Genomic DNA, 16318 nt, shown 5'->3' with positions numbered 1-16318 from the left:
GGGCACTATGAATAATTCAAGAAATGCATCGACTTGCCTTTTGCTTCGATGAGTCGAATTATACAACGCAAATCATTCGAATGCTGTAATTCATCATCGTTGCATTACAGAGTCAATCTTATTGATGTATCTCGGCGATCAACGTGAAAGCTTTCTGAAAGGAAATTGTGTAACGATGAATGCCTTTTGAAATATACGATGCCTTGTTCAAAGCGTGTAATATTAACTAATTGCAAGAGCTCTCAGAATTTAAATAGACACAATTTATCATTCAACTGGTTGGTTCTTATTCTTTGCGTCACAATGTATGTATGAGTAAATATACTAGATCTACTACTACTTATGCTAATGCTGCTGCTACTGTAGCTGATGCTGATTCAACTCCTACTATTACTGCTTCTACAAAAATTACACCACCACCACCACGTCCACCACCACCACCACGTCTAACACCACCACCACCACCACCACCTCCACCACCTCCACTACCTCCACCACCTCCACAACCACCACCTCCACCACCACCACCACTACCACCACCACCACGTCCACCACGTCCACAACCACCACCACCACCACCACCACCACAACCACCAGCCCCACCAACACCACTACCACTACTACTACTACTACTACTACTACTACTACTACTACTACTACTACTACTCCTACTACTACTACTACTACTACTACTACTACTACTACTACTACTACTACTACTACTACTACTACTACTACTACTAATACTACTACTACTACTACTACTACTACTACTACTACTTCTACTACTACTACTACTACTACTACTACTACTACTACTACTACTACAACTACTACTAATACTAATAATAATACTAATTCTGCTGCTACTATTACTACTTCGACCACTACAGATAATTAATCAAGGACCATTTATATCAAACGAAGAAACGAAGTATAACATTCATTTTAAATTGTTTATTATATAAGTAAATGTTTTACATTTAACATCTTATCAGAATTCCAAAGAACACAATAAGATGACTCGATTAATCACTTGATAATTAAATGTTATATAAATAATACACCAGACGTTAGTGAAATACTTAATGTTTTTATTAAAAGTAATATATATAGTAGGAATGACACAACACAAATCAAAAACATGATTCACAGCGATAACGTTAAACGTTAAATTCACAAACATGAATGTGAATGATAAAACAAAATACTGACTTTTTGGTTTCATATTTACACTTAAACCAACTCAAGTCAAAGATTCATTAGCACATTCAAACCAATATTTCCAACACACCAATCGCGAAATGTCTGCTAGCTGTTGAAAGATATCCGATCTATGATACTAGACGTTATTTGTTTTTCAAGATTTTAACATACTTGAAGCATCACAACGAAAAAAGTAATTATTGCTCTACCTTTTCCCGTGACCGAAACTGATTCTTACATATTGATCGGATACCTTAACACTTAATTACCTAATATATAATAACACGGTAGAAGACAATTATGTACACATTCTGAAAGAAACACGAGTGAGATTGTATTGAAAAAGCATTATTATAATAGTTGCCATTGAGACGTCTTGACATAAAACATACACATGAATATCACGACACAGGGCTTGCGGCATAACGGTGTGATCTGAAAGACAAAAGAACATTTATTTGTACACACGAACGGGGGCGGCGAACGTCTTAATTGAATGGCGCAATTACACAAAATCTTGTGATTTTAGAATATGTCATAGCTAAAAAGTAAATAAATGTATATAATATGTTTGTTGCAACTTAAAACAACAACAACAAAAATAGTTATATAAACGTTGATGTCAAACATTCGGTTATGCAGTTTATTCTTTATTATACATTATCTGGCAATTACGCACAGACGTGTCAAACATTTCCGTAAACATTACTTCTTAAAAAATATGTTCATCTTCATTTCAACATTTTAAAAGTCTGACCCGAACATCTACCTTAGCACGAAATACCTTGCTTCGAAAGCATAAACTGGTGTACTTTCTGCAAATAACGGATGTATAGTGTATTATTTTAAAACTCAATGATACTGAATGGAACACATTATTTTTAAATAATTTACGGATTAATATCCTCAGTAAAATTCATAGTGCCATCATATTGCGATTAAGTATTAACCCTAAATGCATACTGACATCTAATTCAGCTGTGCATAATTCCGTCATATGTATCATCTATGTTTTGGAGTAAAAAAACATTGTGCAGACACATTATCATTTTATTAAATGCAAACTTTTATACTATATGTAGTATATTTCCAAGTTTCATATGTTTTGTGTCTTATTGTCGTAAATTAACCATGTGTCTATATTGATTTGGTAGTTATATCTATTAATAATATATTTTTTGATCTATGCATTTTGTCGCGTGGATCTGTGAAAGCACAACCAATGCGCTTTCTTCAGACAGGATACACCCTCTCATGTTATAATATTATTCTGTAATAATAAAGCATTTGCATAAATATAATATATTCACTCTCATTTACGCGTGTATCTTATGCATAACATATTAAACAAAAGCATTAACATTCATTAGTGAAACAGTGTTTAATGTAATGCATTCAATAAACTTGACCATCAATTTCGAGTTTTCTTGCATAGGTACAATATTACAATATTAGAGTGATTTAGGTCCCTTTATTGAAAAAAATATATTGAAAATATACATTAACTAATATACTTGCACTAAAAATTATATAATTTTTACGTGTAATATGTTATGTATATTATTTTCAATACAATTAAACTACTCACAATGTAATACATTATGATGATCTCCATAATAGAGATAGCAGAAGTCGCAAATACCATTAGAAACGTAGTGCTTTTCAATTTAGAATAAGCAAAACATTACACCAGCAGCCAATTTATGGCGAAAAAATCGCCATATTTATCATTATTGATAATTGTCATGACTTGTATATTAAACAAAAAAAGAATCCATCCAAAGTATGTACGAGCTTGTATTTTGAAATATTCAGTTTATGTATGAATTGTATTCAGTTTCAAAAACGCTGTTTTTTATGTGAGAACATATAACAGTTGGCACTCATCATCATTTTCGGCGAGAGTACAACGTTTAATATGCATATTTAATGTGTTATAGTTTTTCATGTATTTAACACCTAGAAACAAAGAAAAGCAATTAACATCAGTAACGAAGCGTTAATGCAATATGAAAATAATACTTCAAGCAAGCGACATAACATTTGTTAATTACCATTACTTAAAAACATACTTATTTCTAATATATATCAATATAAACACACTTTAAGGCTTGTCAGAAAATGCGTAAAGATTCACCTCTGAGTCCGACTTCTATATTTCCTCGAATATTTTCCAAAAATTATCTTCTGAAAAGCGGCTCTAAATTCTGGACTAAACACGGTATAAATAACTGGATTTAAAAGGCTGTTCACGTATCCTAACCACAGAACTATGCTAAAGACGACCTCCGGTATTTTTACACTATCACTAATGAACGGCGCTAGCATGGCGATTATGAAAAATGGTAACCAGCACACAATGTAAACTCCTGTAATAATAGCCAGTGTTCGAGCCGCCTTTCGCTCTCTCTTCATCTCAATCTTTTCCTTATGTTTCTGAGCTCTCAAAACGTCATCGTTTGTTTTTGGAATCATGCAAGAGCGCGGATCGTCCTCCACATGTCCGTTTGTCTTATACCGATTCTCATTGTCATCACGATCACCGACGCTCCCGGAGCTCCCGTTACAGGGGGCCTCGGAAACCTCCGACCGAGACACTGGGGATCCTCTCGGAACAGTAAGCATCGTCATTTCGGTGCCTTGCAACGCGGTCGGCTTTGGACACTTTGAATGTTTTTGCTTCAACGCCTGTGCAAAACGCTTCTTTCTTATCCGTTGCCTGGCGACCAGGAATATTTTAGCGTATATGATTAGCATTATAATTGTTGGTATATAAAACGCGCATAGTGTTGAGAAGATCTGGTAGCCGCGGTCCTGACTAATTGTACAAACACCCGTCACCGTTGGGTCGTTGTCATCCTGCCAGCCGAATAGCGGAGGTACGGTTATTAGCATAGCTACAAGCCACACGATTGCAATCATGATCAGGATCCTCTTGGCCGTTCTGTTGCGCATATAGTCAATGTTGGTGACGGCCCAGTAGCGGTCGATGGAGATGGCGACGAGGTGAAGGATGGACGCAGTGCAACACAGCACGTCCATTGATGTCCACATGTCGCAAACCTCCGATCGGAGGAACCACACCTCGCTCACCTACAATAATACAATATCTGTTTAAACCTTTACCACTTAGATTGGTATTTTTACGTGTTTGTAGTCCCTCAGAAAGTAAAATTTAATTAAACACCTTTCTTACTAGATTCAAGTTTTAAAGGCTACACTACCAACCCTGTGTAACTGCTTAGCAGCAAACAGCATAAGACCTGAACAGATTGCGAGTTACTCACAGGCTGTTCTGGTTTTATGCTGGTTGCAAAACCATTTTCATTTTGCTTCTTATAGGGGAAAGGGTTAATGGGTCCATTAGGTGTTGATATGGTCTAAAAAGGCATTTACACTTATGTAAATCAGGCATTCATATATACAGGAGTACATACACGTTTTCATAGATGACGTTCTAATTGAGTTATAGACAGGGTAATAAGCATAGTTGCATTCAACAAAAAACTTGCATCAAAAGAGAAAATCCAACCCATATATCGACATTAACATCGGCATAAAAGTATTTTGAGATTTTATCAAACTAATATCGTATTATTTAGGAAATAAATAGCGAGCGGGAGAAGTAACACGCAGTTAATAAGCAATCACAAATATATCATTATGACTTTACGCTGTTTACGGATATTCTAATAGAAAGTCCCTTAATATACATTGCTTTTTATGATATATATCCTGCCTTTTTTCTAACACAATAAAGCAGGATACTTTTGAGCTTTCGAACATTATGATTTAAAGAGGCATTTCATAATAAAATATTTTCTAATTGTTCCTACTATATGCATGTTCAAAAATCTTCCTCTGAAGTGGGTGCTTGTTTACTTGATAATATTGATATAATAGGAATTAGTCTAGCTCTGCGAAAACGGGGTAAATGCATGTTATTGAAAAGTCCTCCCAGATAAGCCTATGCAGTCCACACAGGCTAATCAGGGACGACACTTTCCGCCTGGATTGTCGTTAATAAGAGTCTTCCTTTACACGAAAAATACAATAAAAGCGGAAAGTGTCGTCCCGCACAGGCTTATCGGGCACGAAATTTAACGCTTATGAATTAAACCCCCTTTTCAAGAACGAGGCTGAATAATAGAATCTAATATTAAAGATTCTAACACGGCCCATGCCAAATTTCATATAAACAAAGACGAAAATCGTCTATGGGTGATTCTGCAATAATATATGGGCGGAGCTTAATGTTTCGAAAATAGTTCCGAATAAATAAAGAAAATATTGCAGTAAAATGCACGTGTTAAAACCCGCTCTTAAAGAAATGTATTAAATGTAGCATGTTTATAAATGTAATGAATTAACACATTGTATATCGGGTGATAATGATAAGTGACATAACCACGCCTACAAAGAATGTTATTTGTTAGGAAACGTAATTAAGAAAACAATTATAGCATGTAAGCTTTTCAGTAGCATCAATAAACGTGACGTCATTTAGTTTCTAAGAGTTTTGTTCACAATGAAAGTGACGTCATTTGACAAATATTTATCAATGAAAACGACGTCACATGCTTGTACAAGTCAATGACGTCACTGAATATTGGACTTTGTACGAAGAAGGGCGGAGTATTGAAAAATATAGTTCACGTCCAAAAGCTTGAACCAAATCAATCAGAATCGTGTTAGAATCGAAATAATATTTTTCTATGATGGTTTGTTGTCGAATAACCCACAGTAAGGAGTATAGATGCGTGTTAACAAATCACTCGTGCTTCGCACTCGTGATTTAATTCCCACGCATCTATACTCCTTACTGTGGGTTATTCGACAACAAACCATGATATACAACTATTATTTCTTAAATAACCAACAAACCTCATTGACCGCGCTGATCGGCATGACTATGGACGCTACCATGAGGTCGGCTACTGCCAAGGACAGGATTAAGTAGTTGGCGACGTTGTGTAAATTCTTCTCCAGAATGATAGCGGCGATAACAAACACGTTCCCGATAATTGTAAACAGGATCATTAATCCAAGGACCACAGAAACGCTGATGCAGTGTTCCAGTGACTTCCAGTGACTTCCGTTTTTGGAGTCATTGAGAGCCGTCGTCGTATCCATGGCGTCTCATTGGTTGGTGCAAAGCAATTGTGGAAGACACACTATCAAATTCCAGTTCGAAATACGCTCATGTCTGCTGCTCTATAGATTCAATGGTGTAATATTCCGAACAGTAAATGAATATATTATACAACGCGACAGAGTGGGCCCGCTATCGAAATCTGGCATTCATGTTGCTCATTATCTGAAATACAAATGAAAACTTGCATATTTGTTAAATTAAGTAATATGTCCTTAAAATAGATGACGTTTATGTTAACATAGTGCGTCAGTATAGATTCTATTAAAGATTAATTAACCCATTTATGCCTAGCGTCTAGAAAAAAGGCCTTGGCAAACTGCGTAGACCAAGATGAGACGCCGCATAATGCGGCGTCTCATCAGGGTCTGCGCTGTTTGCTTAAAGGAATTTCTTTAAGAAATATTCAAAATATAGAAATAAATATTCTAGACATCCCTAAGTTTGGGAATACATTGATCAAATTTAGAAGGATGGGAGAGTCCACTAGGCATAAATGGGTTAATCAACCGTGATACAACATAATAAATAATAGCAAATTGATTATAATACCGCAACCTACAACAAATGTTCGTTTATAAATATATTCAATAATACATAGTAATAATGAAACTTAAAATCCCTGTTGTAATGTGTCGTTTGCAATACGGCGTTTCAGTTACGTTATCGATTAACTGCATGCACTGTTGTACGTTGACATCATTAACATTTAATGATGAATACGTTGTGAATATTAAAATAACAATATTAAATGTTTGTCGATATGCACCGATACACTTTAAACGCTATGCATTTCACACAATGACAAGTATCACAACTTGGATGTCAACAACATAGATTATTGTAATTGTAACACTGGGCGTTTCGGTAATAGTATCCTAAACATATATAAAACCACACACATCACATATACAAATAATAAAAGCAAGCGCCGAAGGCACTAAAGTTGTTCGCACTAATTGCATAATCTTAGACGCGACTCATTTTTCAAAATTAGGTTATATCTTTTTAAATCGCAAGTTTAAAATGAACACAGCCCATTTATATTATAAAAAATGTGTCTAAACGAACATGTCGAGATGTGCGTGAACTTTTTATCATTATGTTTATGTTATGGAGATAACTTATACAAAAACATGTCCTTTTTGACGTTCTGAAAACATAGAAAATATTATAAAATGGTATAATGAGAAGCTGTTAATATAAAATAAAATTTGAAATCACCATCATATTACAGTGAGTAATATTGTTGAAATATCGAATCCTATCACACTAATAATATAATTTCATGATGGAATTCCCTTGTCAAAACTTTGTTTTAGACATCATATACAAAATCAAAATATACAAAAAGATAATAATTGTTTAATAAACGCTCCGTTAAAAAAAATATTCCTTTAACACGATATTCACATAATGTGTCCATTTGTGAACTAATATAGTGGAACAACTGAAATCTCTGGCATAAATGATACAACTCTTTCTCCGCGCGGATGCGGTAGTTATCCGGTTTTGGGTCTCTGACCAATCTGGCTTGCAGAAAGTGGTATTAACCTTAGTTGTTCGCAAGCGAACAACTAATTAACCTTAACACATAAATTTAACTTTACGTTTTTATTGCGCTAAATTATCGGCCGCGGATTGTAAAACTTATGGAAAGTAATGTTTTAAATGCAATGTGTTGCTACGTTTTGCTAGTATTATAATTATGTAATAGGCGTCGTTTAAAAAAGAAAACCAATTTATGAAGTATGTGATCACTTCGGTTTAGGACCCCACTGACATTCTGGTTAGTAACGACTGATTATTACATGGAAATATTTCTCAGATAACGTTCCATTTTCCAGGCAATTACTGTTGACACAGTTGCGCGCTTCAGACCGATTTGAGGCCATTGCCATGGTAATTAGGCGGGATTATGATGCTTAAGTTTCACCTTACATAGGATAAAATACAATTTATATGGATATAACAAACATTCGCAAACGTCAATTCTTAGCTTCAGAATATTGTAGAGAAAGATCGAGTTGTTTTGCTCTTGACGATGCTATTAGAATCCTACAAATAAAGATGCTGAAGTCGTTTACAATTTTTAAATATCCGTTGAAGTATTGTTAAGAAGGACCTTGTTTTTGCTGACGAGGAGTGATACTGTCAAAACCAAATGAGATTGTATTTTTGGTTAGTTCTTCGATCTATGTAAGAATGTAAATATAAATATTAATACAACGCAAAATATTATCATTATTCTGATTGTAACATGACAGAGCGTATCGATGTATTTCATTTCAGCACGTTCATTAAAAAAATACCATTAGTCCCGAATCCAAGCCACTTGACATTTACAAAACCATATAGGTTGGAACAATATACCATAATACGTTTAAACCGTCAGTTAAAAGGCTTAACTGATACGCATATACACAATTTATTTTATTTAACCGTTCAAAGCCGTTGCTATTTGAATAAAGTATTTGAATATAAAGAAATTTCTTGTCAATTTTACTGGTCAAATACAAACAAATATAAATTGTAAATACAGACTTATGTTGCTTTGATGAATTAAACATACATTTTATATTTATAAGGTACATCAGCATAGGTTTTAGACATTATTGCATTTAAATCAAATTCTCGAACCAGACTATTATTGTACATACGCAAATGGATGTTGTTTCCTAACTTGATTCCACACTTTATACATTACTGATATCGGTTTTATGAGCTAGCTCCCAAAATATGAGTCGTTTTCTGAGAAAACTGGACAAAATGCATGTGCGTTAAGTGTCGTCCCAGATTAGCCTGTGCAGTCCGCACAGGCTAATCAGGGACGACACTTTCCGCCTAAATTGGATTTTTGCTAAGAAGAGACTTCACTAAAACGAAAAATGTCATTAAAGCGGAAAGTGTCGTCCCTGATTAGCCTGTGCGGACTGCACAGGCTATTCTGGAACGACACTTTACGCACATGCATTATGCCCAGTTTTCTCATACACGACTCATATGGACTTCACTCAAAGAGGTGTGACTATTAAACGGATTTGTTAACTTTTTTCGTATTATAAAAACTCGTCATTAAATGTGTTTATTAAAAGATTCATAATATAGGCAATAGTTTTAAGAGCAAGCAAGACGGCAATACTAAATATTGTCTTTCCGATAATCGACCCGCTCTACCAAGGTATTATTCGGTATTTTATATGTGTAAGAATATATTGAATGTTATTATTTTTCTACAAATTTTGATGAAAAGCTTAACACGCGCTTTATTATTTTAGCAGATGCAGATATTGATTAGTTTTAGACGAATCATTTTTTTTTGTATGTGATTCACAGATGGCAGGTCATTTCAAGTGTTAAAGCAATTTAATTATGTTCATTATTTAATACCGTTTTTCCTAATAAATGTGTTTTTTTTACTGCTTCCGTTAATACGTGTCCATATTTTCTGCGTTGTGCAACTTTGAAAATCATCGACATCGTTTTGCCCTGATGTATATTCGACTATTGCATTCAATCAAATCGTGAAGACTGCTGTTGCCAGTATCGACGTGAATGAGTTAAGACATTATTTACAGCTAGACATTAAACCATAAATCTTTAGAAATCGTTCTATATCATCATCAATTAATCTGAATCAACAAGCGATGTCAATAAGACATCGTATGGAAAGCATTGTTGATTGGTAACTTCTTATTCTTTGTTTACATTTTGCCTACGGAGTTTTAGTTGCTCAATAATGATGCATGAATGTTAATTGTTCGCAATTGGTCCTGGAAATGATGTGGGAGTCTATTGTGTGTTGATTGCATTAACATCCTGATCTCGATCACCCACATCACGCGAACTCTGCATTTGTTTATTTTTTATATTTAAATGCATTGTGTTACTCAGTTACTCAGCATTAGTAAATGCTTAATAAATAAGGTTTACTATAGAAATGTGAATCAGTACATTCTTTCATCGAAATTGTACTGAATGGCTTCATTAAGCAAACCGCACATATTTCAACGAGAGTCAGGTCATACAAAATGAATGTAACATCACCATGTCATCAAAAGCAAATCTTATAAGAGATGTCCTTGTTTTACCAATTAACTTATCCTGCGTGTGTGTGTGCTTTTAGGCCCAATGGTCGCAGTATGAAACTGCGTCTAGCTTGTGATTGATGGACTGCCTTACATCTCAAGATTGTTAAGACTATGTTTATTACAGGTATGAGAAAAGAAAGTTTCACGTTCGTTTATCTGTTGTATCTGTCTCTAAATTGGTTTCACGCAATCAATGCATCTTTTCGTCGTGACACTTAATGGCGGGCGAAAACGTCAGTTTAGAAAGATGATATCGAGATCAAGAAAAACGGCAGCGCCTTATTTTAATAGAACGCTATTGTGTTGAACGACGTGAAAACATTTTTTTCTGCTGATACATTTACCATTGTTTCTCTAGTTTTATTATGCCTTTATAACTTACACAAAGATTCATTAGAATTAGACGTTAGTTCGAATTTATTAGTAATAATCAATGTTTTATTAATTATAGTATTCAGTGTTATCATGTCACAAATGTCGGATAGGTGTTACTCTTGACAATTCCCAACGAGATGCATAACGCCAACTCTGTTCACATGCTGTTCAGTTTCCATACCCGTTCAAAAATTAAATCTGTAAAAATAATCAGGTTCGAGCTTTTAATAATTTGAAACAAAAATAGATATATTTCGTTGTTTGTGTGATCTTCCCGACACCAGAATAAAACACCACCATAAATCATAGTATTTAAGTGACATAAACCACAGTCTTAAATACGGTAATCGATGCCACGAGTTTGCAAATATCAAAGATCCGTTGCAAAATTTATCTATTCAAGTGGACGTGTATGTGTTTCGTAATTTTACGGGTTCATCAGTATCTTCGTAACCGTAAGTTATTGGATGGACCTGCTTATAAATGTGTTATTTCAGAGGAAACACACTGACTTTATTGGATGGACCTGCTTATAAATGTGTTATTTCTTGGATGGACCTGCTTATAAATGTGTTATTTCTTGGATGGACCTGCTTATAAATGTGTTATTATTTGGATGGACCTGCTTATAAATGTGTTATTTCTTAGATGGACCTGCTTATAAATGTGTTATTTCTTGGATGGACCTGCTTATAAATGTGTTATTTCTTGGATGGACCTGCTTATAAATGTGTTATTTCTTGGATGAACCTGCATATAAATGTGTTATTTCTTGGATGGACCTACTTAAAAATGTGTTATTTCTTGGATGGACCTGCTTATAAATGTGTTATTTCTTGGATGGACCTGCTTATAAATGTGTTATTTCTTGGACGGACCTGCTTATAAATGTATTATTTTTTGGATAGACCTGCTTAAAAATATGTTATTTCTTGGATGGACCTGCTTATAAATGTGTTATTTCTTGGATGGACCTGCTTATAAATGTGTTATTTCTTGGATGGACCTGCTTATAAATGTGTTATTTCTTGGATGGACCTGCTTATAAATGTGTTATGTTTTGGATGGACCTGCTTATAAATGTGTTATTTCTTGGATGGACCTGCTTATAAATGTGTGATTTCTTGGACGGACCTGCTTATAAATGTGTTATTTCTTGGATGGACCTGCTTATAGATGTGTTATTTCTTGGATGGACCTGCATATAAATGTGTTATTATTTGGATGGACCTGCTTATAAATGTGTTATTTATTGAATGGACCTGCTTATAAATGTGTTATTTCAGAGGAAATACACTGACAGTATTGGATGGACCCGCTTATAAATGTGTTATTTCAGAGAAAACGCACTGACTTTATTGGCGGGACCTGCCTATAAATGTGTTATTTCAGAGGAAACACACTGACTTTATTGGATGGACTTGCTTATAAATTTGTTATTTCAGAGGAAACACACTGACTTTATTTGATGGACCTGCTTATAAATGTGTTATTTCAGAGGAAACACACTGACTTTATTGGATGGATCACAGGAAACACACTGACTTTATTGGATGGACCTGCCTATAAATGTGTTATTTCACAGGAAACACACTGACTTTATTGGATGGACCTGCTTATAAATGTGTTATTTCACAGGAAATTCACTGACTTTATTGGATGGACCTGCTTATGAATGTGTTATTTCAGAGGAAACACACAGACTTTATTGCATGGACCTGCTTATAAATGTGTTATTTCAGAGGAAACACACTTACTTTTAGCCAAAGTGGGTCATATTTACCCCGGCTGCCCGGTTATTTGGCAAAGGTTTAATTTGAATAAAAATACACAATACATACAATGCATTTTACCTCCTCATTGAACTGTTTTACTTCCACATTTATTTGGTGTAAATGTTCAGAAGCTATTTAATGGTTCGGGATATAGTTATATAATGTCAATAGGATTATTACATGATTGTATGGCGTGTCAAACGTTGCAAAATTCAATGTTTCCATACTTTTGTGGTATATCTGAATATATATGCTCTGTATTTCCATTTTTGTGTGGTATAGATGCATATATATGTTGTATTAATTCATTTTTATATATATGGTAAAATCCGATATATGTATTGCATAACAAATATATGTTGTATAATTTCATATGTATGTTCGATATTTTCATATATGTTCTAAAAGTTCATATATGTATGCAATATTTTGATATATGTGGTATAATTCTGATATTTGTGTGGCATAATTTTCAAAATATTTTTGTGTTTAAAATTTTTCAAGATACCTAAAGCCGCCCGTCACCAATGCATTGTTTATTGGTTTAAGAGAAAGAGCAATTCGTTGGCGTGTCGGAGTAGGGCATAAACCAAAAGCAACCGTTAACCGAAATCCCGCTCACTGGTTGTCTTTTACTTTGAAAGTTTGAGTCAGTAGATATATTCCGCGATTTTTTTGTATCTTTGTTTGATGGTGCTATACTAGTGTGATCGTGTTAAAGTTGCATGCAATAAAAGAGCCATAAAATAGTGACATTACACATGTGCGTGACAATTGTAAGTTCTGCAAGTTTCTTAAAAATCAGTAATTTCAACACTTGAACTGAACACGTATATCATAAATGGCATATTTGATTAAAGATTTGACATCAGACTTTTCAAAATTCAGAATGATTTTACATATTAATAATAACCCTCTGCTTTCAAATAATGTTTCTCAATAATACTCGTACTTAAAAACTATTTTTTTTTCAAAAATCAAAACAATTTTAATTCTATATTCTATGTTAACTTCAATATACAACTGAACATAGCATGAGTAGTATAGCACTGTGTTTTCTTTCTAGTGCTACATGTATATGGCAAACGTATAATTTATATTGCATATGCAGTATATAAATAACAAGATAACATTAAAAAACTATGCCCTAACTCTCTTAGCAAAATATATGCATCTCTTTAAATATAAATGCAATTGATTATACCTTAACATACATTCTTTAAACTATTTTGACAAAACATAAATGTCATACGTTGTATTATTCTCGAAAGTTTTTAACCATATTTTGGGACTTCAATATTTAGCCTTTGAATAAATTATCGCATAATGAGAAGATACTAGTTTTTAAATTAACTATCTAGCTTTAACCAGGTAAATGTACGTATGTGTGTGTCGTTAAAATATAACTGAAACAATTGCAATTCATGTGAAACGAGCACAAATACCCGTTCATGAACTGACAACTTGCTGTAATTAAAATCAAAAGCATGATTATATGATCTTACTACGTTCAGCCTATTGCATCCACATACAAATAAATTTGTTTCTACTTGGGTGGTTTTCAAATACTACTTACATTACATAATTTACCAAATGAAATGTCCAAATGATAATCTCCTTTACACCAGGTAGCTCTTTGTAGGGCGTACGAATGAGACGATTTCGGCTTAAATCACGTGAAACAAGTCAGCAAATGTCATTCCTTTGGGAGAAATAATATATATGATATTTTGCGAACGTAAAATAACACTGACAAGTTAATGGAAAACAATTTAAAAACATGTTGACTGTTGAAAATAACACACCAAGATAGATTAGCTTCCAAATGTGACTTATATTTTGCAATTTACTAGAATGAGAGTGTTCTTAACGGCAGAAATACTTTATTTATTGTTCGCATTTCATCTGCCAACGAGGTATCGTTTTTTGTAGGTTTCCGGTTTTGTCTTTTTGTCTGGTTGTATTTTTCACATTTATTCTTAGTGTATGCACTTTGAAAAAAGTCGGTATAACAGTTTTATAAGGTAATAATATGAACAAAATACGTCCCAAACATTTATTCTGTTCCTTCTTATGTAGGTGCAATAGCCATAGCACTTCAAGCGCATTTTGTCTGTTTGGAGCGTGGTTCTTATGTAGGTGCAATAGCCATAGCACTACAAGCGCATTTTGTCTGTTTGGAGCGTGGTTCGTATGTAGGTGCAATAGCCATACCTTTGCTGGCGCACGTTGTCTGTTTGGAGCCTGGTTCGTATATAGGTGTATAGCTATAGCATTGCAGCCGCATTTTGTCTTTTTGAAGCATGGTTCGTATGTAGATGCAATAGCCATAACATTGCAGCCGCATTTTGTCTGTTTGAAGCCTGGTAAAACAATTATCAGCGAAATAGAGAATCTGCATTTAGAGAGAGATGTTGAACATACTCGGCTTCAATTACTCGTCGTGATCTAATTTTCTTTAACCGATCTCCAGGTAGGTCTTGTTCTTTGGGATCAAGCATTCTGAATTCTTTCATGAATAGACGGTGTTCTGTTTATTCGATTAGGTTATACAATTGCACATGTGTATCTATGCTTCGTGGATCTTTTGTGTTATCGATCATCGAATATGCTCATATAAAGAGAGGACGGCATTTTGCGATTAATCTACCCTGACCTTTTAACAAATATAAGTGTGGCGCAATATAATTATATCTTAAAAAATGAAAAATGGGAGCTCCATAAAAATATATTGAATGAAATTATCGTGTATCTATTTATAAAATAAAACTTAAATTTAAACTAAAATCTTTCGACATTCGCATGACGTCGGTTATATTCATCTAAGCGTTTATTTTCACGTATTAATTAATTTATTTTAAATTGTAGAGTAATCTAAACAAACAAAATACACCTATTGTAGCAATGGCGGTCGGTATTTTCGTATAGCAGGTGTGTTAATACAATTAACCTTTGGGTATAATGTCAGAAGCCAAAAGCAAGCTGTTTAACATTCTTTACTGCGAAGCTCTACAAAGAAAATAATACGTTCCGATGCGGACATACAATTTTAGAGAATGGAATCAATCAATCTTAAGGAAAAGCGTGTTATTTTGTAAACGCGCGTTTGTGTTTTAATACGATAGTTGATGAGCAAAACTGTAATTGTATTTCCTTGTACCTAACATATATTATTGTGTAAGTTCCATTACAGTTTCCTGACAGTGCTGGCTTTTGCAGATTCGTAATATTTCCAATCAAAATATCATTACGAGTAATATTCCGAATATTGCAGCCAAGAAAGTCATGTTTTATCATACCACGTACTCAATCATAAGTTAATCTTCAATTTGTCTCTGCCAGTAGAAATTTTGAATAATAAAATAGCAACCCACTCTTGAATTCATTGCGGACATTCGGCGATGGCGAAATATCGTGATAAATGTGATCAACTCGTTGAACACCAGTGAAGTAGCCACACGTTTGAATTATTGTTCTAGTTGTCACATAACAAGCCTGTAACGAAGCCGAATTGGTTGTTTGCGTGACAACGTTGCTTTCATCAAGCCCCTGTGAGTTATTGCCATCTCGCGTCATTTGTTCCGGGAATTGACGTACAAACTCCTCACGCATCACAGTTCCAGCAACTCTGTTAAACGGATTTTGGACTAAAAAATTGACCTTACATTTTTAACATTAATTATTCACATCTTCTATAAGTAAAACTTTTGTGTTAAAAC

The 16318-nt window shown here is 34.2% G+C and overlaps 1 protein-coding gene across 2 annotated transcripts in view; it reads right to left on the bottom strand.

Moving 5' to 3' along the window:
* Window positions 1-937: 937 nt before the first annotated feature.
* LOC127856477 (5-hydroxytryptamine receptor-like) overlaps window positions 938-16318 on the bottom strand; it is an 83038-nt gene continuing 67657 nt past the window's right edge. For both annotated transcript variants that reach the window (XM_052392694.1, XM_052392695.1), the window contains exons 3-4: window positions 6091-6523; window positions 938-4299 (exon numbers count right to left, since the gene is read on the bottom strand). In XM_052392694.1, the coding sequence (XP_052248654.1) occupies window positions 3340-4299; window positions 6091-6339 (1209 nt within the window). In that variant the 5' untranslated portion in view covers window positions 6340-6523 and the 3' untranslated portion in view covers window positions 938-3339. The remainder of the gene's footprint in view (window positions 4300-6090; window positions 6524-16318) is intronic.

The sequence above is a fragment of the Dreissena polymorpha genome, chromosome 13, assembly GCF_020536995.1.
Source record: "Dreissena polymorpha isolate Duluth1 chromosome 13, UMN_Dpol_1.0, whole genome shotgun sequence".
NCBI classification, from domain to species: domain Eukaryota; kingdom Metazoa; phylum Mollusca; class Bivalvia; order Myida; family Dreissenidae; genus Dreissena; species Dreissena polymorpha.
The sequence above is the reverse complement of the archived record's forward strand: the minus strand, read 5'-3'. Positions and strand labels throughout refer to the sequence as shown.